A 24,635-nucleotide genomic window follows, 5' to 3' on the forward strand; every position below is an offset into this window, starting at 1 on the left:
CATACAGCACCGACGCGATCAATTGGCTTGGTTTGATATCGAGATCTTGGACCCATACGCAGAGCGCTTCATCCCTAAATCTGCACGTCACGGCAACTGCCGATTGTTATTCCGTACCCATGTGCGGGTTATACTCGATCTCGTCGATCTGAGCTTCGCCTTGTCCGTTGTTTCAGCACACACGCAAACCAACAACACAACAGCGCCCTCTCTACCGGGGCGGGTCACGATTCAAAGACGAGCCCCCCCCCCCCCCCCCCGCGGCCAGGTTTCGGTCAATTGAGCTCGTCGAGTCGGTTCACTGCGTAGCCCCGATATTCCCCAACTCGCCGCCATCCCGACGCAAAACTCGACCAAGCAGAGCGCGACTAGGCAGCGGAAGCATCAGGAAGCGAGCCCTCTTTTCCATGACAGGAGCTCTACCGCCCGCCCATCTTCAAAATGAAGGCGACTCCGTTGATCATAAATTGGCACCATGATAATAACAACCCGTACCCGATTTACTCTGCCCACTTTGAACCCAACGGTAAAGGCCGCCTAGCGACAGGCGCCGGTGACAACAATGTCCGAGTAGGTCAATGCGGCGCCACCGAGCTGTTCGTGGCTAGAGCTAACAACACGGGGACAGCTGTGGAAGATCGAAGAGGATGGCGACGGTCCGAAGGTCGACTACCTAGCCACCCTCGCCAAGCACACTCAGGCAGTCAACGTCGTCCGCTGGGCTCCCAAAGGTGAGCTTGGAGCTCCGGCGAGGAGCATCCTCCGATCTCTCCAACACATCCTTCGACCCGTTAACACCCCTCCCTAGGCGAGGTCCTTGCATCTGCTGGCGACGACGGGAACGTGATCTTATGGGTCCGATCCGAAACCCACCACCCAACCTTTGGCTCCGAAGGCCTCGATGACAAGGAAACATGGCGGACGAAGCACATGTGTCGGTCGCTTGGCACGGAAATTTACGATTTGGCATGGTCGCCGGACGCCTCATTCTTCATCATCGGCAGCATGGACAATGTCGCGCGGATCTACAATGCCGGAACAGGTGGGCAACTCCCAAATCAAAAATATCATGATGACCCCAGAAAAAAAAAAAAGAACCAGAAAAAGAGGGGGCCCCTAGAAACAGTTTTGCTGACTGTCAGTGTCAGGAACTCTTGTGCGTCAGATTGCCGAGCATAGCCACTACGTCCAGGGCGTAGCGTGGGACCCGCTGAATGAGTACATCGCGACACAGTCATCAGACCGGTCTGTGCACATCTACTCTCTGAGGACGAAGGACGGGCAATACACACTTCACAACCATGACGACAAGCCCTCAAAGCTCGCCAGCCATGCCAAGACGGACCTCCCCCCTCGGCGGATCCCCTCCAGCAGCCCGGCTCCTCCCGATACGGGATATCGGTCGGTCCTTACGGCGGTGGATTCTGTCCCAGGCGTCGCGGCGGGCTCGCCTGTCCCCTCGGCCCCGGGAACGCCGACGTCGATTGCCCTGCCCATGAACCCTCCCAGCACCATCACGCATAGCAGGCGGACCTCGTTCTCGTCGAGACGTTCCGTCTCACCCGCTCCATCCATGCCCCTCCCGGCGGTGATGCCCATCGAAGCCTCGCCGAAGCCGCACCACAACGGCATGAGCATGGGCGTGAAGAATGCCAGCCTCTATGCCAACGAGACGCTGACCTCGTTTTTCCGAAGGCTCACATTTACGCCTGACGGGAGCCTTCTCCTCACGCCCGCTGGGCAGTACCAGACCCAGCACCAAGTGGAAGGCGCGAAGCCTACGTACGAGGTCATCAACACGGTTTACATATACACTCGGGGTGGTATAAACAAGCCCCCCATCGCGCACTTGCCAGGCCACAAGAAGCCGTCGGTTGTAGTGCGATGTTCCCCGGTCGTGTACACCCTGAGGCAGTCTCCTCCGGTCACCAAGAACATCACCATCGACACGTCATCTGCCGAAGAGCCCATCCCGTCGCTCCCAGAGCCTCTCTCCAACCCTCCACCGGGGCCGTCGGTTATGGATCCGCCGCCAGCGCCGGTTTCGGCAGAGGCATCTGGCTCTACTTCAAAGCCGTTGAGCTTGGAAACCGGCGTGCAAGGTCAAGGGCCGAAGTCCGTGTTTGCATTGCCGTATCGGATGGTGTACGCTGTGGCGACCCAAGATTCAGTCTTCTTGTACGACACGCAGCAATACACGCCTATATGTGTCGTGAGCAATCTTCATTGCGCCACGTTCACGGACTTGACCTGGTATGTCTCTCTTTCTCTACGTTTTGCGTCTTGTTGAGGAAACAAACAAAGAAATGCTGATCCCTTGCTTAGGTCGAGCGACGGCTTGACACTGTTGATCTCGTCGTCGGATGGGTTCTGCTCGACGCTGACGTTCGAGCCCGGTGAACTCGGCACCGTGTATACGGGGGAAATTGGGCCTCCAAAGGCGCCGGCAGCGAACGCATCCAGCCAGAACACGCCGGCGCCAACGCCGACCTCTGTGCTCGCGCCTCCCTCGCCGTTCCCGAATGGGTCTCATCACAGGCACCGGGACTCTGCCAGCTCGCTCACGGCGCCGTCGCCGCCGCCGCCGCCGCCGCAGACGGCGACAGCCTCCTTTGTCAACCCGCGGGCAGCGTCCCCAGCGCGGTCGACCTCGAGCGCGGCGTCCCAGACGGGCGTGCTTAGCAACCCGCCCCTCATCGCCGGCCAGGTGCCCAGCATAGCCGCCACGAACTCGAGCAAGGTCGTAGGTCTCCCGGTTACGACGCCGCCCGAGACCCCCGGGACATCGTTTACCGGGTCCACGGGCACGAAGAGGGACCCGGCCGAGGGCGAGACGGACGAAGCGTCCGGCGGCAAGCCCAAGCGGAGGCGGATTGCGCCCACGCTGGTGACGCAGCCCAGCACCAGCGGCGATGAGTCCAAGACATGACGTTCCGTGGGACGTTTGCTGGCGGGATAAAAAAAATAGTCGGGTCTTCATAGGGCGTGTGGAATATACGAAGGAAGGATGGCGTTGGGGATTAGGGGGCCTCTTTTTGTGGAAAACTGGAATCGGCACGGTCTGTCTGTCTCGTCTCTGCTGACACGACCTAGCAAAGCCTCTCATTACGCAGTACGGATTGCATTGCTCCAATTGTCTGGGCAGGATTTGTTTGCATTTTGGCGGTGGTGCTGGCAGGGTAGCGATCGGTATTTTGTTCCATTTTCTTTCATTCTTTTCATTATTCTTCTTTCCTTCTTCTTCCGTTCTTTTACCCCTTTATTTTTACTCTTATTTTTTTTGTCTCTCTGCAGTTTAAACTAGTATGTCACCTTGCAACAACCCTAAGACGAAGTCGGGAAACATGATATGAAATATGTAGGTTCTGACCATGAACAATTCACGATATAAGAGAGTGTTAACGGGTGTGGTCAGGATTTGGGAACAGTTATAGCAGTCCGTCCTTGGAATCTCTTTCTCTTTTTTGTCTCGGAAATTGAGGAGGCAGGGAGGCGCTCATGGTCGGCTCCAAGCGGCTCAAGCAGCACGGGTCGGGGTGGACCTTTATCGGAACGGGTAAGGCGGAGCAGGGCGGAATGCGGGGAAGCGGAGATGGCAAGGGCAACCCCACACATCACCTGCCTCGCGCGCTGGTTATCTTATCACTTACACTTTCCCGGTCCAGACATTACACCGCTGCAGCGCCCGAGTGCAGTACTTGTACCGGCGCATCCCTCAACCTTCCAATCAGTCACTCGGCTTCCTATTGCGGACTGGCACAGATCTCTTCTTAAAAGTTGACAACCTTGCGTCCTCTACAACCTCGGGTTCGAACTCGGGTCTCCTGGTCGGGACACGGAGCTACCCAAAATCAAACGGAATCATAACTTAAATTCTTCAAGTAAAGTAAATAATAATTACGCCAACTCTCTCACCACAATCGACCTTATCAGCAATCGGGGGTGGTTATTCTGTTCCAAACTTTTCGAATCAAAAAGCTCGGGACAGAATTGAACAGCCATGTTGCTCCTCGACTACCTGCAGCACCGGCATGACTGCCGTCTCAAACAAGCCGAGCGCGCCCGTCTTATCGCCTCCCTCCCGCCGCCCTACCACGACCCGCTCACGGCGTCCGACAAAGAGGCTCTGACGCAACCGATTGAGAGCCTTGTCGCCTCGGTCCACGCCGGGGGCACCGCCACCGCGCTGTCGGTCCTCCGCACGTACGGCAAGCTGGCGCTCAAGGCCCACGCCCGCACCAACTGCCTGACCGAGATCCTGCTTCCCTCGGCCGAGTCCTGGCTCTCCTCCCCCCCGGATCCCCATGGCAGCGGCGGGATCAACCTCAAGGGTCCGCTCGCCGGCGTGCCGGTCAGCCTCAAGGACACCGTCGTCGTGGGCGGGTACGATACGACGGTGGGGTACAGCTCGTTCACAGGCCCGGGTCACCGGGCGGCGGCGGACGGGCCGATGGTGCGCCTGCTCAAGGACGCGGGCGCCGTGCCCTATGTCAAGACCAACCTGCCCATCACGCTGCTGAGCTTCGAGAGCACCAACGACGTCTGGGGCCGCACCCGCAACCCGCATAACCCGGACTACTCCCCCGGCGGCAGTACCGGCGGCGAGTCGGCCCTGCTCGCCCTCGGCGGCCGCATCGGCATCGGCAGCGACGTCGCCGGCAGCGTCCGCGTCCCCGCCCACTTCGCCGGCTGCTACTCGATCCGCTGCTCCACGGGGCGCTGGCCCAAGTCCGGCATCGCCACCAGCATGCCCGGCCAGGAGGGCGTCCCGAGCGTGTACAGCCCGATGGCGCGCACGCTCGGCGACCTCACCTACTTTGCCCGCGCCGTCCTCGGCGCCATGCGCCCCTGGACGTACGACCACACCGTCCACCCGCTCCCGTGGCGCGGCGAGGTCGAGGCCGAGTTCGCCGACCCGGCCAGGAAGCTGCGCGTCGGCGTGCTGCGGACCGACGGCGTCGTCGACCCCAGCCCCGCCTGCGCGCGGGCGCTGCGCATGGCCGAGGACGCCCTGCGCCGGCAGGGGTGCGACGTGGTCGACGTCCGCGGCGCCCCGGACATGTACCACGGTCTCAGGCTCGCCTCGCTGCTGCTCAACGCCGACGGCTGCCAGATGTTCGAGTCGTTCCGGCGCCCCGGCGAGTGGCTCGACCCCGGAGCGGCGCAGATGAGGCGGCTGGCCGCCCTCTGGGCGCCCTTCCGGTACCTGTACTACCTCTGGGTCAAGTACGTCCGGAGGGACCCCGTCTGGGCCGGCCTGGTCCGCCACTGGCGGCCGCACTCGGCGTTCGAGAACTGGAAGCTGGTGAGCCAGAGGGAGCTCTACCGGGCCGCGTGGTTCGAGTGGTGGAACGAGCAGGGCCTGGACGTCATCATCGCGCCCCCCAACGCCACGCCCGCCGTCCCGCACGACGGGATGCACGATGCCGTCAGCAGCTGCGGGTACACGTTTCTCTTCAACCTGGTAAGCATGGAGAGATTGTGGCTTGTTCTTTTTTTTCTTTCTTTTTTTTTGAAAAAAGGCGGATCATGGCTGACGATTCTTCCTTTCTTTCCTTCTCTGCGCCTTCTTTGCAGCTCGATTACTCGGCCGGGGTACTCCCCGTCACCCATGTGGACAGAGCATTGGACCAGCTGCCCGCTTCTTTCAACCTGAAGAAGCTCAACGGGGTGGCGCGCGGGGCTTATAAGCACTACGACGCCGAGCGCATGCACGGGCTGCCCGTGGGCGTGCAGGTGGTGGGCAGGAGGCTGGAGGAGGAAAAGGTGCTGGCGGTCATGAAGAGACTGGAAGATGCGCTCGGGGATGACAAGTACCAGCTGATGAGCTTGGATGACCTGGACTAGACAGGATGTAAAGGTTTTTTTATTATCATTATTATTATTTACCGAGGGACCGGCGGTGTGATGCTCCAGGGCGCGGCAAGCCTCAGGCCGAGAGAAGAGGAGGTTGTCGGAGATAAGATGAGAGATGAGTGGGCGATCTGGTTGAAGAGTGACAGTTTTCTAGCGAGCTCTGGCTGAGGCACGGACAAGACTGTGAGAAGATGTCCGCCTCACGCTGCTGTTTCCGGCCAATTCAGCATCATCCTTGATTAACATACCGTTCTTCTCGCTAGCTGCTCACTGTCCCTGAAGCACCGACATCGGCGTCCCGACAACCGCCCCTTGCAGGACATCTCACTGTATGCGCCTCAGTTGCGACTTACACGAGGGAAGCGAGAGCGGTGGTAGTGTTGGTTGTTTGTCTGTATAAAAAGGGATCTGGGATCCCCCTAAAATTTTCCCCGCACGTTTCTCCGACGTTAGCAACGGTCTCTTTCTGATCTTTGGAACATCCCCACGCGGCTTGGGCATTAAAATTAAACATGGCAGATCGGAAGGATAACTGGTCTTCTGAGGTAGCTTCTACCCGGTCCTCCTGCACACACCCGCCGTATTGGTTCCATGGTTCCATGTTATTCGTCACTGACACACAAAAACAGGCGTACCAAAATGTGGCATCGTTCGTGCCCAAGCTGGCCACCAAGGTCATGCAATGGCTGGATCCGCAAAAGGACGACGTGATCCTCGACGTCGGTTGTGGAGGTACGGAACCGACTCCGTTGCGGCGGTGCTTTCTCTCTCCGGGGATCCATTCCTCGGCCTCGGCTCACACTGCTGCTTCCCAGACGGCGTCCTCAACGTGGAAATGGCCCGAGCCGGCGCCCGAGTCCACGGCATCGACGCCTCCCCGGCCATGATCGCAGCCGCCAAGTCGGCCGCCGAGTCCGCAGGTCTTTCTACAGACAGATGCAGCTTCGAAGGTACGAGTGGTCCCACGGGTTGCCCTCCCGCCCCGGCGACCTTAGCTCACCTCTTCTCTCTGTGTGTGTGTGTTTTTTTTTTTTTTTTCCCGCAGTCCTCGACGCGACAACCCTCCCCTCGGCCGGCCACCTCCGGCGCGGAGAGTACACCAAGGCCTTCTCCAACGCGGCGCTGCACTGGATCCTCGCCCCCGAGGCGACGCGCGAGGCGGTGTTCCGCGGGGTGCGCGACGCCCTGGCCCCGGGCGCGCCCTTCGTGTTCGAGATGGGCGGCCTGGGCAACTGCGCCGAGATCCGGGCGGCGCTGCTGTCGGCGGTGGCGCGGCGGGTCGGGCTCGCGCGGGCGCGGGCGGCCGACCCGTGGTTCTTCCCCGACGAGGCGTGGGTGCGCGACATGCTGGAGGCGCGCGTGGGCGGGTGGAAGGTGGAGAGGATCGAGCGGGAGTGGCGGCCGACGCGGGCCGACAAGGGCGGGGTCGACGGGTGGGTGCGCCTGATGGGCAAGAGGTGGTTCGAGGTGCTGCCCGAGGCCCAGAGGGAGGAGTGCATCCGCGAGGTGGTGGCGGTACTCGACATCGTCTGCAGACAGCCTGACGGGGGGCATATGCTCAGCTACGTCCGGTTGAGAGCGGTCGCGAGGAAGCTATAGATAGTAAGTATGTACATGTATGTACATGTAATGTACATCCGTATAGGAGGGACAGTTGGCGCTTCGTCTTCAGTTCAATGTTTTAAAATTGTTCTAGTTAATTACTAGTATCTCATATGCCCGCGGCAAATTCTATCGGTGGTTGGAAGATAGGTAAGTAAGAAAATGGAGAGAAATGGAAGAAGCACTTTGGAAGGTAGAAGGTATGTACGGATTAAATTACAGTAATCCGTACACTACAGTTAATAATAAGGCAGACATGTCAGGCAATGATGCGGGGTACCTTAACGGCCAATCAGTTCTCCAAAGCTGGCTGGGGCAAGCATGACGTTGCTTATTAGGCGCCGAGGCCCGCGATAAGGATAACAACCACTTCAGGCCCATCTTTTTTCTACAGAGTCACTCACCTTCAACAACCCACTCAGCGACGGGCACTCTTACTATTGGTTCTGCTCCCGGAACGCGCGCACTCCCCCCCCCCCTCATCCGCCTCGGTTGATGCACAAGACAGCACGAGTTTCCCAACCGCCGTGGTCATCATGTCTGCGGACGATCAAGCGTTTCTAGACGTGGTATGTCCGACCGGACCGTTCCCCCCACCTCTCGTGATCCCGGAATGAGACATCCCGCTCACGCGCATATCAACCAACCAATGTAGCTCTCGTCCCTGCCAAACGACATCCAGAAGTACTCGAGGGATGTCGCCGACTACATCGACAGGCACGTCGATCAAATAGCCGATACACTACGAGATGCCCTCGCCAAAGCCCAGTGGGTGCCCGAGCAGTTGCGCCCACGGCCGCCCCCGCCGCCCCCGATCGTCACCGTGCCGGTATCCGCGCTCGAGAGGGTCCAGAACTGGATCTCCAGGCACAAGATCTTGGTTGGCCTTGTCGCTGTTACCACGGGCGTCGTCGCCTACCGGACATACCGGAGCACCGCGCGATGGCGGAAGACACGGCGAGCCCGACGCTCCCGCAGCGGCGGCCGGATGGACGTGGTGGTCATCGCCGGCTCTCCGGCGCTGCCATTGACGAGGTCGCTGTCGCTGGACATGGAGCGGAAAGGCTTCGTTGTGTTCATCGTGTGCAACAGCCATGAGGATGAGATCATGGTTCAGAACCTCGCGCGGCCCGACATTCGGCCGCTGAGTATCGACATCACCGATGTATGTTCGTTCCTCTTCATCGGCACGGCACGCCGGGTGCGCATCCTTGTTGTATTGACTAGGCTAATCCTTTGGCAGCCCCCGAGTGCTGGCACCTCCATCGACGCGTTCGCCCGCTACCTGCAGGCTCCCCATGCCGCGATTCCCAATGGCAAACGGCATCACCTCTTACTGAAAGCCGTCATCCTGATCCCGTCGCTCAAGTACCAGACCTCACCCATCGCCACCATCCCGCCTTCGAGTTTCGCCGATCTTTTCAACACCCACCTCCTCCAACCGATCCTCACCATCCAGACCTTCCTCCCGCTCCTGACCACCCGCCTCAGTCCACCATCCGAGAAGGAAAGGCCGAGTCCCAAAGTGCTCGTCTTCACGCCCTCCATCATCTCCTCCATCAACCCGCCCTTCCATGCTCCCGAAGCGACGGTGTGCTCCGCCCTGTCCGCCTTCACCGAGGTCCTGACGGCCGAGCTGCGCCCGCTCGGGATCCCCGTGACGCACGTGCAGCTGGGTTCCTTTGACTTTGCGGGCTTCACCCCGGCGGCCAACTCTCGCCTGGTCCAGCCCCACGGGCTGCTGGCGGCCCCCGAGGATCCCGAGGCGCTGCCCTGGCCCGACTCGGCGAGGCATGCGTACGGCAAGAACTTCGTCTCGCAGTCCGGGTCGGCCATCAGCGCTGGGCGGATCCGGGGGCTGCGGGGGAGCTCGCTGAAGGAGCTGCACAATGCCGTCTTTGACGTGATCGACGGGTCGATCACGAGCGGCACGGTGCGGGTCGGGCTCGGAGCCAGCGTCTACGGCTTCGTCGGCCGGTGGGTGCCGAGGGGGCTGGTCTCGTGGATGATGGGCATCAGGAAAGTGGATGAGTTGGCGACGTGGCAGGGCAACGGCTCGTCTGCGTCTGGAAGTCCCAAATCCACGGGGAGCGAGGGAGCAGGGAACGGCGATTCGTTTGTCGCGGTGCCGCCCCTGGAGCATGCTGGGGAGGCAAATGTATGGAGGGAGGCCTGATTAACTCGGATTGACGCAATTAGAGCTTGGATGACCAATATCAAAGGAGATCATGGAGGGTACATATATATATACGGGTAGTTACTGATGATACCGCCGGTGCTGGCACACCTCGCTCAATAGGAACACTCACGACTCCCCAATGCAAACAGAAAACACAAAAATCGTACCAAATGATCCCGAGGGCATCGATGATGATAATATAGACAGAGTAGACGTTGACACGCTCTTCTACTTGGTGGTAGTGGTGGTGGTGATGATGATAATGATGATGACGACGTTAGGGACGTCGTTTCAATGTCCCCTCCCCCTGAAGCGGCCGCCTTTCCCCCTCCACCTCCCTCCCCTCCCGCCACCGAACCGATCCTTGTGCCGTCCGTCATGGCCCCTCTCCCCATCCCTATCCTTCCCTGCCCGCTCCATCTCCCGTTCCCTCTGCATCTCCCTCTCCCGCTCCCGCTCCCGCTCCCTCTCCTTCTCCCTCTCCTTCTCCCTTTCTCCCTCCTTCTCACTCTCGCCCGCGCCGTCCTCCTTCGCTTTCTCCTGCTTCTCCTTGGGCTTCTCCAGCTCGCCGTCGGCGACCCACTTGGGGTGGGCGCCGAGGCGGCAGGCGCGGCCGTCGGGGCAGAAGCCGGCGAGGTAGTAGGGGCACATGCGGCGGCGGACGTGCTTCTTGTCGCAGCGGGGGCCGAGCGGGCAGAAGCCGCGCTCGTAGTGGGGGCAGGGCGGCAGGCGCGAGGACGGGTCGATGTGCAGGTAGAGGCACTCGTCGCCGTTGCTGCAGTAGCCGTTGCGCACGAAGAAGTTGCACTCGGGCATCTTGCGCAGGTTGTACTCGTGCAGGAACTCGCACGCCTCCCCCTTCTTGCACAGGCCCCGCAGCCAGTGCTTGCACACCAGCGAGCCGAACCCTCCCCCGCCGCCGCCGTCGCGTTGCGATGCCGGGTGGCCCGCCGGCGTGGTGTGTCGTTCCGGGCAGTGTGATTTGAGCGGGCACGAGCCGGAGAGGTAGGCCTTGCAGATGGGGCGGTCGGGGGGGAGGCTGTGCTGGTAGGTGCGCTGGAGGAAGGGAGTGAAGGTGAAGGTGTAGCTGGGCGCGGTGTGGTTGAGGAGCTGGGCGGCCACGCGCGAGGTGGGTTCGGCCGCCCGGGAGCTCTCTGCTGTCGCCATGGCCGGCGATAATGTTTGAAGGGTTGTCGGTCTTTTTTTTTTTTTTTGTTGTTGTTGTTGTTGTCTTTGCCCTCTGCGGAATTGATGTCTTCGAGTTATTGTAGTAGCGGGTGGCGGCGGGGTTCGCGCGCAAATCACGGGTCGTAGGTGATGCTGTTGAGGAGCTCGGAGGTGCTAGTGTAAGCAGGTATGTACTTCGTACCTGATAACTGATATTGAGTGGTGATGTCTGGTCGCGCGCTTGGAGGTCTGAGTGGAAGACCCGCGTTCTCGGTTCTGCCAAGAGCGATAAGTTAGCTTAGGGTGGGTCTCGGTGCGCAACCAATTAGCGATCGCCTACGGAATTCGGATTACACTACTAGTAGATACCTACGACCTTACCTCGGCTCGGCCCCGGACCTTGGCAGCTTGCCCCTCTCTTAGTTGGAGACCGGGGGCAATGGGTGTATAAGACGGGGTAGTCTGGGGTAATGTGTGTACCGAAGCTGCCATTTCATCCTGATGTTGATGTTGATGCTGACGCTGATGCTGAACTCGCGAGTTTTCTCTCAACTTTATCGTGATACTTCACTTTACGTGCTTCTCTGCAATTGAACTTCTTTCGCATTTCGCTCTACATCTCTTCCTTCGAATCTCAAATTCGCGTTCCGTCCTGTGTTTGCGCCATGAGAGGCATCCAGTTGACGCAGTACGTCAAGGTGAGTGTCGCCGATCACCATGCGCAAAGTTCGGTGCATTACTGACACGGGTAATTAGGCTCCCCATGAGCTGCGAGTGACGGAGCTCCCCGACCCCAAGCCGGCACCTGACGAGTACCTCATCGAGGTACATGCAGCGGCTACGAACTTCTTTGACATCCTGCAAATCCAGGGCAAATACCAGCACCAGCCTCGTAAGGACTCGTGAGCACAGTTTCGCACCTGTCGTTCGGCTACTAAAAAAAATAAAAAATAAAAATAACAGCCTTCCCTTGGATCTCGGGTGCCGAGTTCGCGGGTATTGTGCTGGCCACGCCTGCCAACTCCGAGAACCCCAAGTTCCCCGTCGGCTCCCGCGTCTTCGGGGCCACGCAGGGCGCATATGCCACCAAGGCGGTCGCCAAGGAGACCAGCATGCTCCCTGTCCCGAGAGGGTGGAGTTTCAAAGAAGCCGCCGGCTTGTTCGTGACCGCGCCGACGAGCTACGGTGCCCTGGTGGTCCGCGCCGGCGTCAAGGCTGGAGATTACGTCCTGGTTCATGCTGCCGCGGGAGGTGTCGGCCTCGCTGCTGTTCAAGGTGTGTTTTTTCTTTCGTGCCTTGCGAACCTACCGACAGCGGGCCATACCAGTTGTCGCTAACCGTCTGCAGTTGCCAAGGCATTCGGCGCAACCGTCATTGCTACGGCCGGTACCGAGCGGAAACGCGAGGTGGCCAAGTCGTTCGGCGCCGACCACGTCGTCGACTACCGGGACCCAAAGTGGCCCGAGATGGTCAAGAAGCTGACGCCCAAGGGCAGGGGCGTCGACATCGTCTACGACCCCGTGGGCATGGTCGACAAGAGCACAAAGTGCACCGCCTGGAACGGGCGCATCCTGATTGTCGGGTTTGCCGCAGGCACGATCGAGAAGGTGGCCATGAACAAGGTGCTCCTCAAGAACATCAGCCTGGTGGGCATCCACTGGGGCCAGTATGCCGTCCACGAGAAGGAGACGGTCGTCGCGGTCTGGCAGGGAATCATGAAGCTGATCGCCGAGGGCAAGTTCCGGGGCACCGAATTTACCGACAAGGAGTATGTCGGGCTGGAAGCTGTTCCGGACGCACTCAAGGCGCTGGGAAGCCGAGAGACGTGGGGGAAGGTGGTTGTTTCGGTGCCGCAGCAGGGTCAGAGCAAACTCTAAGAACAGCGAGCAATACGTAGGCAAGAAAGCGGTCGCCTCACATATTCAGGGGGAGTAATACTGGATAGAACATAATTACTGTGTTACACAAGTTTGGAAGGCCGGCCGGTGATGTATCACGGACCTCCGAAACCGTAACCCACACTTGAATGCGGTCGGTACCTTCTGCAGTTCTGCAGTAGGTGCAGGTACCCATGTCCAATGACCCGCATTGCCCCTCCGTGAGTTTTTGGAATTCGACCAGGCAGCCCCGCGCTCGGGCAATCCGGGGGGAGGGGGGGGGGAAGAGGTGGGGGGCGACCCCTGGCTGAGTTAAAAAAAAAAAAAAAATACGCGGCTCGAGGTTGGAACCACGGGAACGGAGTACATCCGTACACTACACTAGAATAAGAGAAAGTCCAAGAGTGCCCCAGAAGACCCGAGTTCGCTCGCCTTGCCGCCCACCGCCCGCGCCGACTTACTGACAAAGCAGCCCGTGCCCCCCACCCCCAACCGCCAAGCTGTTCGCCTCATATTTCAGACGCACCCTCCGCTCCAGCGCTACCGGGCTCTCCGTAGCTGCTGCCGCAACGCTCTCGCAAAAGGGCACCTCGTTCTACCAGAGCGAAATCCAGACAATTGCCAAGCGGAGGATGCACAGCAAAGTCGTTATCATCGGCTCCGGGCCGGCCGCCCACACCGCGGCCATCTACCTTGCCCGCGCCGAACTGAAGCGTGAGCATCTCCCCCCGTTCTTTTCAATCTCTCCGTTTCCCCTCCCAAGCCTTTTTCAGTTTTTTTTTTTTTTTTTTTTTTTTTTTTTTGCCTTCCTCATCTCGTTGCTTCCTTTTCTCCTGAATATATGTTTCGTTTCCCGTTCTTGGTTCCTAAGGGGAGAAAGTCGATTTGCTGACGAACCGCAGCCGTCCTCTACGAGGGCTTCATGGCTAATGGCATCGCCGCGGGAGGCCAGCTGACGACGACCACCGAGGTCGAGAACTTCCCGGGCTTCCCGGAGGCCGTGACGGGCCAGGAGCTGATGGACAAGATGCGCAAGCAGTCGGAGCGCTTCGGCACCGTCATCATCAGCGAGACCGTGTCCAAGCTGGACCTGTCGAAGCGGCCGTTCGAGTACGCGACCGAGTGGGACCCGGACACGGTCCGGACGGCCGACGCCATCATCCTCGCCACCGGCGCGTCCGCCCGCCGGCTGGGCCTGCCCGGCGAGGACAAGTACTGGCAGAACGGCATTTCGGCCTGCGCCGTGTGCGACGGCGCCGTGCCCATCTTCCGCAACAAGCATCTCGTCGTCATCGGCGGCGGCGACTCGGCCGCCGAGGAGGCCATGTTCCTGACAAAGTACGGCAGCCATGTGACGGTGCTCGTGCGCCGCGACCGCCTGCGCGCCAGCAACATCATGGCCAAGCGCCTGCTCAACCACAGCAAGATCACCGTCCGCTTCAACACGGTCAGCGTCGAGGTCAAGGGCGACGAAAAGGGCCTCATGAGCCACCTCGTCGTCCGCGACGTCGTCACCGGCAAGGAGGAGACCCTCGAGGCCAACGGCCTCTTCTACGCCATCGGCCACGACCCGGCCACCAACCTGGTCAAGGGCCAGCTCGAGACGGACGCGGACGGCTACGTCGTCACCGTCCCCGGCTCCACGCTCACCAGCGTCAAGGGCGTCTTTGCGGCGGGCGATGTCCAGGACAAGAGGTACCGTCAGGCGATCACCAGTGCCGGTACGTCTCTGCTTCTATCCTTCCTCTTGGCGCCCTTCTAAAACCCCCTTCCCCCCCCCCCCCCCCTTTTTCCTTTTCTCGCGTCGTGCCGAGTTACGCAGAGCTGACAGCATTATACATAGGCTCCGGCTGTATGGCTGCTCTGGATGCGGAGAAGTACTTGGCAGAGCTTGAGGAGGAGCAGGCAGATGGGAAGCTATAGATTTGCGGCTGTGTTCCTAATAGGCCGCGTCCTGTGTGGGAGGTTTAACGCCCTAGCCTTGGCTATGTTAGATGTATACCCTAGAAGTTGACCGTTACGCGAGCTCTCATAATACGCAAACCCAACGTTGGATGCTTCCACCCGTACCAGCATACTTTCTAACGCTCATCTCTGCAACCCCCCCCCCCCCCCCAATACCCATACCCTCTTGTCCAGCTTACGTACCAGAGTATAACGCAGAATCAACTATGTGATTCCTTGAGATGATCCTTATCTAGCACCCCCCTCGTTAGCTCGCCCACCAGTTGTTCCCGAACAAGGGGGTCGCTAGCTAGCGCCACCGTTTTCGGGCAAAAGCCCTGGCATCGTCGGCCTCAGTGGAGATTTATTTGACCGCCCATTTTCCCAGACTTCGTGGATAGCCTCCGCTCTTCCCGCAAAACATCTCTCATCTTGTCACCAACAAATTCCCAACGATTCATTCAACGCCGGAAACCGCCAATTCGACCGCAACGACAAAGTATCAAGATGTCCGATAGGGGATTCACCTACAAGGGCTCTGGTGTCAATAGCCAGGTGAGCGACAACAAGCGTTCCGATGACCTGGCCCCACGAAATTCTCTGACCGACGCTGCGCCAGGGCAACCACTGGTGTGCCCGTGATTATGGCAACGGGTCGAACTCGTATCACTACTCGAACCAGTAAGGCACATCTGTCCGGAGGGGGGGAAACCGCGTGCTGAACTCTGGCAGGGACGGGAGCTACTACTACAACAATCCGGACGGCTCAACCTACTATTCCGACGGCAAGGGCGGCTCCACGTACACTTCGCCGTCTGGCTACAAGGTGCACTCGAGTAGCTCCAACGTGTACTCGACCGGCTTCGTCTCGGGTCCCTCGTCGAACGACTGGGGCAGCGGCAGAAGCAAGTAACGTACTCTGTAGTCAACTAAACCACCACTATCCGTAGTAGGCCACGTTGGACGTGGGGTGTCTCGGAGATCCCAGCTGGTGCAATGAGTGCAGGGAAGCCGGAGGGCACTCGACGGACAGCGACGAGCGCGTTACAATTGAGCGCACTCGAGGCGGAGGAGTGGATGGGAGAAGCGACAGCCTGAACTCTTCAGTGGAGTCTCTCTCTCTCTGCCTGCAACAACAGAATTAACTGATCGTACAAAGTATTCTCGTTAACTCCTCCGTGCACCATCGTGTTCGCTGTGCGGGATGCATGCATATGCAATCTGGGCAAACGTCCCACCAGGTCTTCTTTCCAGAGCGCGCCCACCTGCCCACCAACAACCAAACCCCTTGAAGGGACCGGGGGGCCACGTCTTTCGCTCATCTCTCCTTCGCGGTGATTCCATCTCTCACCATCGGCTCCCTCCCCTTTCAGTCCTCCCCATGGAATTCCCTCTTTCCCCCCGCTTCCCCCCCTTCCTCCTCAAAGCGTCGCAGCCAACCCGCAAATCGAGCCCGCGAGCAGCAGAACCCCCCGTCCCAGGTTCAGCACCCCCCACCAGTCCACCAGCCTCTTCGCGCTCTCCTCCTCAACAACCACCACCTCCTCCTCGCCGGCAGGACCCTCGGCGGCGTCGGCGCCAGCAACCTCGCCCACCGCTCGCTCCATCCTCTTGAGCTCCGAGTTCGTCCCGGCCATGACGGCGAGGGTGTAGGGGACGATGCCGATGGTGAGCGCGCCGGCGGCGAGGTAGGCGCGGGCGCGGAGGAGCGCCGAGGCACTAGCAGCGCCGCCGCCGCCGCTGCCGCCGCCGCGGGTGCCGAGGTAGTAGAGGTACGTGTACGCGGCGGCGGCGAGGCCCGCGGCGAAGGGCACGGTGGCGGCGCCCCGGCGGTAGGTGCGCACCCACTGCCGCAGCATCAGCGGCGTCGGGGACTCGAGCAGGCGCGGCACCAGGAAGGCCGACAGGGTCAGGTTGGCGCCCGCGCTCAGCGTGCCCAGGAGCAGGGCGGTCGCCTGGGCCAGGCGGCATGGGGCCGTGTCTCGAGCGTTGGCCATTTTTTTAAATTCTTTTTCCTTCTTCTCTCCTTTCGTGCGTTCCTTCTTTTTATTTATTTTTATTCGTTTCCTTTTCCCCGCTTGTTCTTTAGAGCTTGGTTAGATTCCGTGCTGAGGAGTCAAGTGGCCTTGAAGAGAAAATTAGAAGAATTGGCCCAAGCAATGCGTGCACGATCCCGAAATACTGCTCGAATATAGAATACGGTGAATGACGTGGCTATTTGTCATGGAGAGAGACGGCGGGCTCCCTTGCTCCCTTTAAGTTAGTTACGAAATGAGTAGATTTAAAATTGAGATCCTCTTAAGTAATTGATTTGGGGTCCCATTAAACACTGCCTGAGAACTCTCGAGTTGTCGTGCTAACAGCTTGAATTAGCAGAGAGGTAGGCATGATGCACTGAACACTACCCCCCTGCCTACCAACAATACGTAACGAACTGTACGGACCGTACATACTTTACTGCAGGCGTTAGCAGAGACTAATGACGGCTGGCTCGAAGAGAATGTGTACCCAAGGGACAACAAGGGCTAGAGCAAGTTGAAGGGAGAAATAGAGGGAAAGAGAGGAGGTAAACTACTATTTTAGGCAAGAACCGAGTACCGTACCCTCGCACCCCAGGCTGCCAAGCCAGCGGGCCGGCTTTCAACTGCTCGCAACCTCGGCTTCTACTTCGCACGCCGGCTCCATCGCTTGGATTCATCAACCGGCTCCGGTTGTCGACGGACAACTCCCGGCAACAATGCCCCTCAACCTCGAGGAGAAAAGACAAGTGCTGTCAGCCTCCAGACAGATCAACACCCCGATGCGATGAGCGACTCGGACCCCAAACCCACCGCCGCTAAAGGCGCCCCTCCCACTTCGATTCCCAATTCGACTCCTAATCCTAACCCGACTCCCAATCCCAATCCCAATCCGAATCCGAATCCCATTTCCACTCCCGGTCTGACTCCCACGGCTACCCCCTCCCCACCAGTAGCCAGCAGCAACAACGGCAACAACAGCACAAAAAGCGCAAACGTTGATAAGAACAACAACACCAACAATGCCTTCTCCCAAGCCCAACAGCGCATCGCCGCCCGCCGCGAGGCCCGCGAGGCCGCCGCCGCCGCTCGCCAGGTGACCCAGCAGTCCGCCTCCCGGCTGCGCGCGCGCATCGCCGCCTCCCAGTCGCCGCTCCTCCGCCGCCTCGGCACCTCTACTCTCTCCCTTTGGGACACATTGACCAGCCGCGAGGGCACCCGCCCCGCCTTCCGCGTCGGCCAGGTCGACGCCGAGCTGCTGGACGAGGAGCTGGTCGAGCTGCTGCGGGGCCAGGTGCGGGAAGCGCTGCGGTACGTCGGCGGCGGCGGCGGCGGCGGCGGAGGTGGAGGCCGGGTCGGCTCGGGGGTCGCGCAGGACTGGGAGGCCGAGATCTCGCTCGCGCTGCGCGCGGTGCTGTTCAAGCTGACCGTGTGGGACCACGACGCGACCTACGGGGCGGCGCTGCAGAACCTCAAGTACACGGACGCGCGCCGGGACGGCCCGGCCCTGGCGCCGCCCAGCCGCTGGCAGAAGGCCCTGTACGGCCTGGTGACGGTCGGCGGGAGGTACCTGTGGGCCAAGTGGGAGGACTGGCTGCTCGAGCAGGACGACGGCTTCGAGGGCCCGAGCCCGCGGGTGAAGCGGCTGGCCCGGTGGACCTCGGCCTTGTCCACCCTGCACGCCTCGGCCGCCCTCGTCTCCTTCCTCGTCTTCCTGCTGCACGGGAGGTACAGGACCCTCCTCGACCGGCTGCTGCGCATGCGCCTGGCCCCGCCCACCAGCCAGGTCAGCCGCGAGGTCTCGTTCGAGTACCTCAACCGGCAGCTCGTCTGGCACGCCTTCACCGAGTTCCTGCTCTTCGTGCTGCCCCTGGTGGGCATCAACCGCTGGAGGCGGTGGCTGGCGCGCACCTGGCGCAGGACCAAGAAGATCATGACGGCCGACGGCGGCGCCGGCGACAAGGGGGGCGAGTACTCGTTCCTGCCCGAGCGCACGTGCGCCATCTGCTACCGGGACCAGAACTCGGCGTCGAGCGAGACCGAGCTCCTGGCCGCCGCGTCGGGCGGCGTCGTCGGGTCGGCCCAGACCGATATCACGAACCCGTACGAGGCCATCCCGTGCGGGTGCACCTACTGCTTCGTCTGCCTGGCCACGAGGATCGAGCGGGAGGAAGGCGAAGGCTGGCCCTGCCTGCGGTGCGGCGAGCTGATCAAGGAGTGCAAACCCTGGAACGGAGACGTGCTGGAGGAGCCCCAAGTCAAGTCGTCGCCCGCAACCGCCAAGACGGTGGTGTTTGCCGACGACGTGAAGGCGCCGTCGGACCACGAAGAAGAAGAAGAGCAGCAAGAAGAACTCGGTGAGAACGAGGGGGAATCTTCGCAAGTCCTGGTCGAGGCGGATCCCGACAGGGGCCTGAACGATCTCCGCCCGGAGACACCGAGTGTGGCGTCCGATCAAGCCGACGACTCCCGGGGTTCCGAGTCGGAAGACTACGAGGCAGAAGAGGATGGCCTAGACGAGGACCCGGAGAGTTAGCAACAGAGGGCTGCTCGGTTGGTCGAGAACTATGAAGCGGGCGTTCCAGTAACTCCAAATGGATACGTAATGTACGACAATGAGACAACTTTCTTATTGATTTGATTTCATCTCCGCGTAGCAATTCGACAAATCGATGAGCAGGACCTACTACCTCCAACTTCTTCATCCCTCCCGTCTCCTGGCCATGGAAAACCTAACATGATCCTATAGTCTGCTGATCCCACGTAGATTCCGATACGTTCAGGGCAATGAACAAAAGTCCGATCTTCCCAAGTGTCTTTCTTACGTCCCTCGACCCCTAAGCGCCCGCTCCCCCTCCCGTGCCTTACAAAGCGTTCATCTCCGGGGCACAGATGAGAAGTGGGACGATTCCCCATCCCACCTGCGACACGAACCGCCTCAAGTGTCACCAAACCGCCGGCCCCATCATCCGGGAAGGGCCCCGAAAGCTTCCTCGCCCGCCGCCGTCACACCAGAAATAAAAGCTTACTGTATTTAACCTATCGTTAGCCATGAGCACACCGTCAGGCCAGGGTTTCAGCTCGCCCAAGCCGCGGGGAACGTCCCACACGACAGATCCGACGGGGAGCGCTGTGGTACGATCTAACCCCGCGATCGAAAAACCTGGGGACGGTTGGTTCTCAAGATGTCCTCCTCGCTAGTTACCTGGAGAAGCTTCGGTAAATTGTTCGCCCTGATGGATATTCCGGCCTCCGTCTACGACACCCACCCAAATCGCACTGGGTTACTATTCGCACACCAAAGAAAAAAAAAAAAGGGGGGGGGGGAGGAGAATGCGCAGTGTTCCGCTCGCTTTAGAATAAAGAAAGAAAAATGCATATATGATATACGTTAGCAGAGAGGTATATACTCCGTGGTATAGTATCCAAAGATGTCAGGACGAACGAAAATGAAGCCACCTCGCACCGCCCCTTTCCCAACCGTCCCCGCTTGTTATCAACCCAACTCAGTCCTCCACATCTGCCCGTCCCGTGAACAGGTCCCTTCTTAGATGATACATAACTCCTCACTACGGAGTCAATTCATCAAGATGACCCGGCCCCCACTGCACTCGCCCAGCATGACCGAGTGTGTCCCGGCAATGTCAACGTCACGTTCCACCACCGACCGGTTAGATCCGCTTCCTTCCTGGCCTTCCCGCGCGCGGGTAACGTAACGGGCCGGAAAGCAGCCAAAGAGGGATTGCACCATGATTACCAGGATATGTACGATTAGAAATGTTCCTTCCAGAAGCGGAAGCGGACTTCGCGGACGGTGGCCGCCTTGGCAGCCTTCTTGATGTCGCGGGCTGTGTGTACGGTTGGTCAGCATCTAAACGTTCTTCTCCTCATCTCCAAAGTTACAAGTCACCGGGGGGGGGGGGGGAGAAGTAAAAACCTACCGGCTGCCGAGGGACCGCAGAAGTAGACTCCCACGGTCGTCCTCATGTTGCCCTCGAGCCCGTTGAGATAGGTCCGGTTGATGATGCCGTCGCGCATGCTGGTGAAGAGCTTGTTGAAGTTGGGGCGGCCGAAGTTGGTCCGGGCCTTGAGCTCGGTGAGCGGGTCCAGATCGGCACCGACGCTGTTCAGGACGATGTTTTGCGTCGTGTCCATGTCGAGCTTCTGGGTCAGGTAGGTGTGGATCTTGAGGAACTCGATCCCGCCCGAACCGGGCACGCGGGCGGCTTCGTCCGACTGCCGCTCCAGGGAAGAGAGCAGGGTCTGGAACCACTCGAACGAGGTCGTGTCCTTGCACACCCAGATGAACTCGACACGGCGCAGCCGCGTCGGCGGGTTCGGCCCGTTGCGCAGGTGCCAGATGTTCTTCAGGATGGAGGCCCACGGAGTGACGCCGATACCGGTTCCGACCAGGACCGCGATTTCGTTCTCGAACACGTCCTCGGCCGGAGCACCGTATGGGCCGTCAATGCGAAGGAGCGGCATTTGCTGGCCGTTCTGAAGCGCCACTTCGTACATGCCCATCGGGTCGACGCCCTCGTAGAGCTTGCTCTGCGCCGCACCGGCACCCACTCTGTCACCCAGCGCCTTGGTGAAGTCGCCGACCTGGCGGATGTGAACCGAGACGTAAGGGTCGTACGGGCAGGACGTGATGGTGAACGGATGCCACTGGTACTTGGAGATTTCGGGTACCTGGAGGAACAGCCACTGGCCGGCCTTGTACTTGAACGACGGCTTGCTGAACTGGATCTCGACCACGTCTGGGGAGGTGAGAAAAAAAAACAATCAGTAAAAAAAAAAAAAAAAAAACCCTAATACCTCGTTTGATCCGGGAGTGCCAGCTTACCATAGGGATGCCTGATGACACGGGTAATCTTGGTCTCGCGCACGGCGCGGATCTCGCGATACAGCCGCTCGAGGAGGTAGAAGCCGCCGGTCCAGAGCTCCCATCTCCAGCCCAGGTAACCAATGCAATGCTTCCAGTACTCTTCGCCAGCAAACGGGGAAAAGGGCTCGGGTGTGTCTCGGACGAAGCAGCCGACGGTGTGGGTGTAGAGGGCGAGGAAGAAGGGAATGAAGAGGTGGTGCAGGTACCAAAAGGTCTCGAAGGATTGCTGTCTGATGCGGTGGTGCGCCGACGTGTACATCAGAAGCATGCAGAAGAGCATGACATGGCCGGTGATGCCGCCGGGCTGTACGTAATGGATCTGCACCGCTGTCACTGGCCGGATCTGGGTCTTCTCGACGTTGTAGAAGCTGAACCCCCCCCCCCCCAAGTTAGCAAACAAGTCTCTTCTCCTTCTATCTCCCGCCCCGCAAACGCCGCTTACTTCACATAATGCCCTGCTGTGTGGATGATGGAGAACAGCAACATGGCGTAGGCGAGCTGCCGGTGCATCCAGATGTTCTCGTCAAGCGGGAGGAACCGGATCTTTGGCCGGACAAACCGCATAATGGTTCTGCAGACCGGGAGCAGGATGAGCATCCCGTCGACGCTCAGGACCAAGCCGGCACCTCGCGATATCCACACCGAGTACTGAAGCGTGTTGAGGCCGGCCAGGCGCGCATCGTTCGCTTGTTTGTACCTGCACAACAGCTGTCAGCCGCCGCTCGCCAGCTCTTCCCGCCATGACCGCACGACCACCCCACGACTGAGATGCCTACCATCCATAGGCGAAGAGGCCCCAGTGCAACGACCAGAAAAGGAAGTGAAAGAGGAGCTTGGTTTTCGTCAGCTGCTTCTTCAGCAGCGTGAGAAGCGGCATCTTGTCGACCACTCCCCCCCTCTAATGGCCTCTACTCTATTACTCGGATGTATCGTTGTCGTCCTGCGACTAGAGTGATATCGACTCGTTTCCAGCTCGGGCTAGTGGTAGTGATTGGACTCGGTGCTGAGACGCAGTAGGAAGGACGCCGGCCCAATTCCGATTGTTCCACCGATTAGCTATCTCGCCGCTCTCGATATTTAAAGCAAGTCGCAGTCCCAGTCCTCTGTCGCAGGAAACCAAACAAGACGAACCCGAGGACAGGAATATCACGAACGGCGGGGATGGAGACTACCAGCCTGCAAAGAACTGGAAAAGAGAATAATAAAGGGGAAAGAAAAAAGATAAATAGAAAAAATAAAATAAACAAATGGAACAAAAGAGTGGTCTGAGCCAGCAGCTGAAGAAAGGAAGGACGGCGACGAAAGGCACCCGCGGAAAAGGTCTCGAGTCTTTGCCTCGCCAAAGTTTGGGGTGGAACAAGAGGAAGGCAGAAGAAGAAGAAGAAGGGGAGGCTGAGAGGAGGTATGTGCGGCGAAAAGCCTAGTCATAAGAGACCGGCCCAAACGGGCGCCGAGAGACCAGAAACCAGATGATGTAACAGTACTCTTTCCCACCGGGACGGAGCACACGGACACATACGAGCCGACAGGGGACCAGGGACGGGAGGGAGAAAGTCCCGGATACCCAAGAGCGCGCGCGCGCAGGGCCGTGCTTCTCCTCTGTTCCACTTTCGCCTGGGGTGTTGCAGTTCGGCTCGGCCCTGGCAAGCGAAAAATATCACGCCGTAAGAGCAGGGCCCGCCGGGGGGGGGGGGGGGGGGGGGGGGGGTTCCTCGAGACTTCCACCCGGACGAGATCCCAAAGTCGATCACCAAGCTCGAACCAACTCGTCTCGTCTGCCCCGGATGGTCTTTTTGCTCCCCCTATCGTGCAGCACAAAAGTACCCTTTCCCGCAGCAGCCGATTATGGCAGTGGGCCGACAGGGGTGAGCTAAGACGAGCAATGACAGGGCGAGTGTGCTGATGATGGGGTGACGGGGGCGTCGAGGAGGTGCAAGTATGCTAGAAGATCAAACACTGGAGGCGGTTTCGGCACGGGGCAGTCGTGTGTCAAGTTTCTGGGGCCTGAGAGCGCGCTATCAGACAACAAGGGAGCTTGAGTCGCGTGGTGTAGGGCAGTTGAGACGACAATTGTTAGAGAGACGCTTGGACCGAGGGGTTGCTGGAGGCGACCTTGACGTTTCGTCTGGACAGGGGTTCGCAGAGGAATTGGGCGCTCCCGAGAGCCGACCGGGGAATAAAATAAGTTTAAAAATATCGTACTCCGTAAAAGCGGCGGATTGCGATGCGCGCTTGGAATCGAGAGCAAGGTCAAGTTTGGCGGAAAAGAAAATACCGGGAAGAGGGGGAGGGAGGGCTCTATGATTTTATTAAACCTGCCATGTCCCACATTGCATCGACACGATGCGGTTGTGAGAGTGTTTAAAAGGGCGAGGTGGTTGCCATCGAGGCGGCGGCCGAAACCGAGTGCTCGCTAAGAATAACTAAGCCAGGCACATGCCTCTCGGCAGCCAAGAGAAGCCAAGAACCCCCGGCGCTTAAACGCCAGGTGTTACAGGGGAAGCGCCCCACAGAGCGCTAGGCGCTTTTGGACATGGTGTTAAGGGAAGGATGAAGACGCAAACCAATAAGTTGAGTGCTGCGAGAACCCAAGATTACTAATCCATTGTGCACACTACTGGTATAGTATGAAGTACGGATGAGAGGCATGGAGGCTGATGCAGATTAACTAGCGTGTATTTTACAAGTATCACGGCCCCGGCTGCACTTTTACGGCCATGCTTCGGCAAGCTGCATCTCCACGTCAACATCCATTGTGCCTTATTGCTGCACTCACCGTGACCTCCTCTCACGACGGCTACGCAGCAGAACTCTACATAAGTATCTAGAGGGGCCCTACAAAATCCAGATTAGAGTATTGTGGCAGAAGGTGCCAGCCACAAACCTTTTCTCCCCGGTCGCGCCCTCACCCAATCTCTCACCCGCCTCCACTCTATGGGTTTACTCGCGTTCTACACTAAAGTACATGTACATATGCGGAAAGCTGGCAAACATCGGTGCCGTTGCGCCCGCGGCCACGGGCCCAGGATTGGAAAACTTCTCACCAGAGTAGAGCACATGAGGATGAAGCGGGTGAGGTCGAGCCATGCCGTCCATACCTGCCC

General features: G+C 59.4%; 11 protein-coding genes across 11 annotated transcripts; 7 read left to right on the top strand and 4 right to left on the bottom strand.

The window, feature by feature from the left end:
* Nucleotides 1-242: 242 nt before the first annotated feature.
* On the top strand, nt 243-3,423 carry P884DRAFT_217117 (WD40-repeat-containing domain protein). Its single transcript, XM_069439335.1, has 5 exons — nt 243-570; nt 629-731; nt 809-1,042; nt 1,149-2,253; nt 2,326-3,423. The coding sequence occupies exons 1-5, from the start codon at nt 442-444 to the stop codon at nt 2,927-2,929; spliced, it is 2,175 nt and encodes a 724-aa protein (XP_069300361.1). The 5' UTR covers nt 243-441; the 3' UTR covers nt 2,930-3,423.
* A 266-nt stretch (nt 3,424-3,689) lies between these two features.
* On the top strand, nt 3,690-6,096 carry P884DRAFT_236707 (amidase signature domain-containing protein). Its single transcript, XM_069440005.1, has 2 exons — nt 3,690-5,464; nt 5,578-6,096. The coding sequence occupies exons 1-2, from the start codon at nt 4,001-4,003 to the stop codon at nt 5,845-5,847; spliced, it is 1,734 nt and encodes a 577-aa protein (XP_069300362.1). The 5' UTR covers nt 3,690-4,000; the 3' UTR covers nt 5,848-6,096.
* Nucleotides 6,097-6,214: 118 nt separating this feature from the next.
* P884DRAFT_289627 (S-adenosyl-L-methionine-dependent methyltransferase) lies at nt 6,215-7,455 on the top strand (the record flags this gene model as incomplete). The annotated part of the gene is made up of 4 exons (XM_069444009.1): nt 6,215-6,401; nt 6,486-6,588; nt 6,672-6,806; nt 6,902-7,455. Exons 1-4 carry the CDS (start codon nt 6,369-6,371, stop codon nt 7,453-7,455), a joined length of 825 nt encoding a protein of 274 aa, XP_069300363.1. The 5' UTR covers nt 6,215-6,368.
* A 469-nt stretch (nt 7,456-7,924) lies between these two features.
* Nucleotides 7,925-9,805, top strand: P884DRAFT_236714 (uncharacterized protein). Its single transcript, XM_069440006.1, has 3 exons — nt 7,925-8,027; nt 8,114-8,623; nt 8,702-9,805. Exons 1-3 carry the CDS (start codon nt 7,995-7,997, stop codon nt 9,632-9,634), a joined length of 1,476 nt encoding a protein of 491 aa, XP_069300364.1. The 5' UTR covers nt 7,925-7,994; the 3' UTR covers nt 9,635-9,805.
* Nucleotides 9,806-10,012: 207 nt separating this feature from the next.
* On the bottom strand, nt 10,013-10,756 carry P884DRAFT_171852 (uncharacterized protein; the record flags this gene model as incomplete). Its single annotated transcript, XM_069437311.1, has 1 exon — nt 10,013-10,756. A coding segment is annotated over one exon (744 nt), but the record flags the coding sequence as incomplete, so codon positions are not given.
* A 534-nt stretch (nt 10,757-11,290) lies between these two features.
* Nucleotides 11,291-14,749, top strand: P884DRAFT_217131 (uncharacterized protein). The gene is made up of 8 exons (XM_069439336.1): nt 11,291-11,502; nt 11,561-11,696; nt 11,768-12,079; nt 12,152-12,664; nt 12,688-12,697; nt 13,154-13,395; nt 13,584-14,402; nt 14,525-14,749. The coding sequence occupies exons 1-8, from the start codon at nt 11,470-11,472 to the stop codon at nt 14,602-14,604; spliced, it is 2,145 nt and encodes a 714-aa protein (XP_069300366.1). The 5' UTR covers nt 11,291-11,469; the 3' UTR covers nt 14,605-14,749.
* A 383-nt stretch (nt 14,750-15,132) lies between these two features.
* On the top strand, nt 15,133-15,538 carry P884DRAFT_296885 (uncharacterized protein; the record flags this gene model as incomplete). Its single annotated transcript, XM_069444453.1, has 3 exons — nt 15,133-15,180; nt 15,245-15,306; nt 15,358-15,538. The coding sequence occupies 3 exons, from the start codon at nt 15,133-15,135 to the stop codon at nt 15,536-15,538; spliced, it is 291 nt and encodes a 96-aa protein (XP_069300367.1).
* Nucleotides 15,539-16,041: 503 nt separating this feature from the next.
* On the bottom strand, nt 16,042-16,332 carry P884DRAFT_255175 (uncharacterized protein). Its single transcript, XM_069440964.1, has one exon. The coding sequence runs from the start codon at nt 16,260-16,262 to the stop codon at nt 16,047-16,049; it is 216 nt and encodes a 71-aa protein (XP_069300368.1). The 5' UTR covers nt 16,263-16,332; the 3' UTR covers nt 16,042-16,046.
* A 937-nt stretch (nt 16,333-17,269) lies between these two features.
* On the bottom strand, nt 17,270-17,747 carry P884DRAFT_255176 (uncharacterized protein). The gene has a single exon (XM_069440965.1). It carries the CDS (start codon nt 17,691-17,693, stop codon nt 17,415-17,417), a length of 279 nt encoding a protein of 92 aa, XP_069300369.1. The 5' UTR covers nt 17,694-17,747; the 3' UTR covers nt 17,270-17,414.
* A 252-nt stretch (nt 17,748-17,999) lies between these two features.
* On the top strand, nt 18,000-19,364 carry P884DRAFT_255177 (uncharacterized protein). The gene has a single exon (XM_069440966.1). It carries the CDS (start codon nt 18,403-18,405, stop codon nt 19,177-19,179), a length of 777 nt encoding a protein of 258 aa, XP_069300370.1. The 5' UTR covers nt 18,000-18,402; the 3' UTR covers nt 19,180-19,364.
* A 1,050-nt stretch (nt 19,365-20,414) lies between these two features.
* On the bottom strand, nt 20,415-22,408 carry P884DRAFT_192957 (FAD-binding domain-containing protein; the record flags this gene model as incomplete). Its single annotated transcript, XM_069437720.1, has 5 exons — nt 20,415-20,491; nt 20,585-21,403; nt 21,490-21,899; nt 21,974-22,228; nt 22,308-22,408. 5 exons carry the CDS (start codon nt 22,406-22,408, stop codon nt 20,415-20,417), a joined length of 1,662 nt encoding a protein of 553 aa, XP_069300371.1.
* Nucleotides 22,409-24,635: the final 2,227 nt, after the last annotated feature.

This window comes from Thermothelomyces heterothallicus (genome assembly GCF_042370625.1).
Source record: "Thermothelomyces heterothallicus CBS 202.75 unplaced genomic scaffold P884_scaffold_3, whole genome shotgun sequence".
Lineage (NCBI taxonomy): Eukaryota > Fungi > Ascomycota > Sordariomycetes > Sordariales > Chaetomiaceae > Thermothelomyces > Thermothelomyces heterothallicus.

Coding starts and splice junctions, on each gene's coding strand:
- P884DRAFT_217117 (XM_069439335.1), top strand. CDS start 442: ATGAAGGCGACTCCGTTGATCATAAATTGGCACCATGATAATAACAAC. Junction 732..808: donor CGTCCGCTGGGCTCCCAAAG/GTGAGCTTGGAG, acceptor ACCCCTCCCTAG/GCGAGGTCCTTGCATCTGCT. Junction 2,254..2,325: donor ACGTTCACGGACTTGACCTG/GTATGTCTCTCT, acceptor TCCCTTGCTTAG/GTCGAGCGACGGCTTGACAC.
- P884DRAFT_236707 (XM_069440005.1), top strand. CDS start 4,001: ATGTTGCTCCTCGACTACCTGCAGCACCGGCATGACTGCCGTCTCAAA. Junction 5,465..5,577: donor ACACGTTTCTCTTCAACCTG/GTAAGCATGGAG, acceptor CCTTCTTTGCAG/CTCGATTACTCGGCCGGGGT.
- P884DRAFT_236714 (XM_069440006.1), top strand. CDS start 7,995: ATGTCTGCGGACGATCAAGCGTTTCTAGACGTG. Junction 8,028..8,113: donor ATCAAGCGTTTCTAGACGTG/GTATGTCCGACC, acceptor CAACCAATGTAG/CTCTCGTCCCTGCCAAACGA. Junction 8,624..8,701: donor TGAGTATCGACATCACCGAT/GTATGTTCGTTC, acceptor ATCCTTTGGCAG/CCCCCGAGTGCTGGCACCTC.
- P884DRAFT_217131 (XM_069439336.1), top strand. CDS start 11,470: ATGAGAGGCATCCAGTTGACGCAGTACGTCAAG. Junction 11,503..11,560: donor AGTTGACGCAGTACGTCAAG/GTGAGTGTCGCC, acceptor ACGGGTAATTAG/GCTCCCCATGAGCTGCGAGT. Junction 12,080..12,151: donor CGGCCTCGCTGCTGTTCAAG/GTGTGTTTTTTC, acceptor AACCGTCTGCAG/TTGCCAAGGCATTCGGCGCA.
- P884DRAFT_255175 (XM_069440964.1), bottom strand. CDS start 16,262: ATGGCCGGGACGAACTCGGAGCTCAAGAGGATGGAGCGAGCGGTGGGC.
- P884DRAFT_255176 (XM_069440965.1), bottom strand. CDS start 17,693: ATGCGCTGTTGGGCTTGGGAGAAGGCATTGTTGGTGTTGTTGTTCTTA.
- P884DRAFT_255177 (XM_069440966.1), top strand. CDS start 18,403: ATGCGCCTGGCCCCGCCCACCAGCCAGGTCAGCCGCGAGGTCTCGTTC.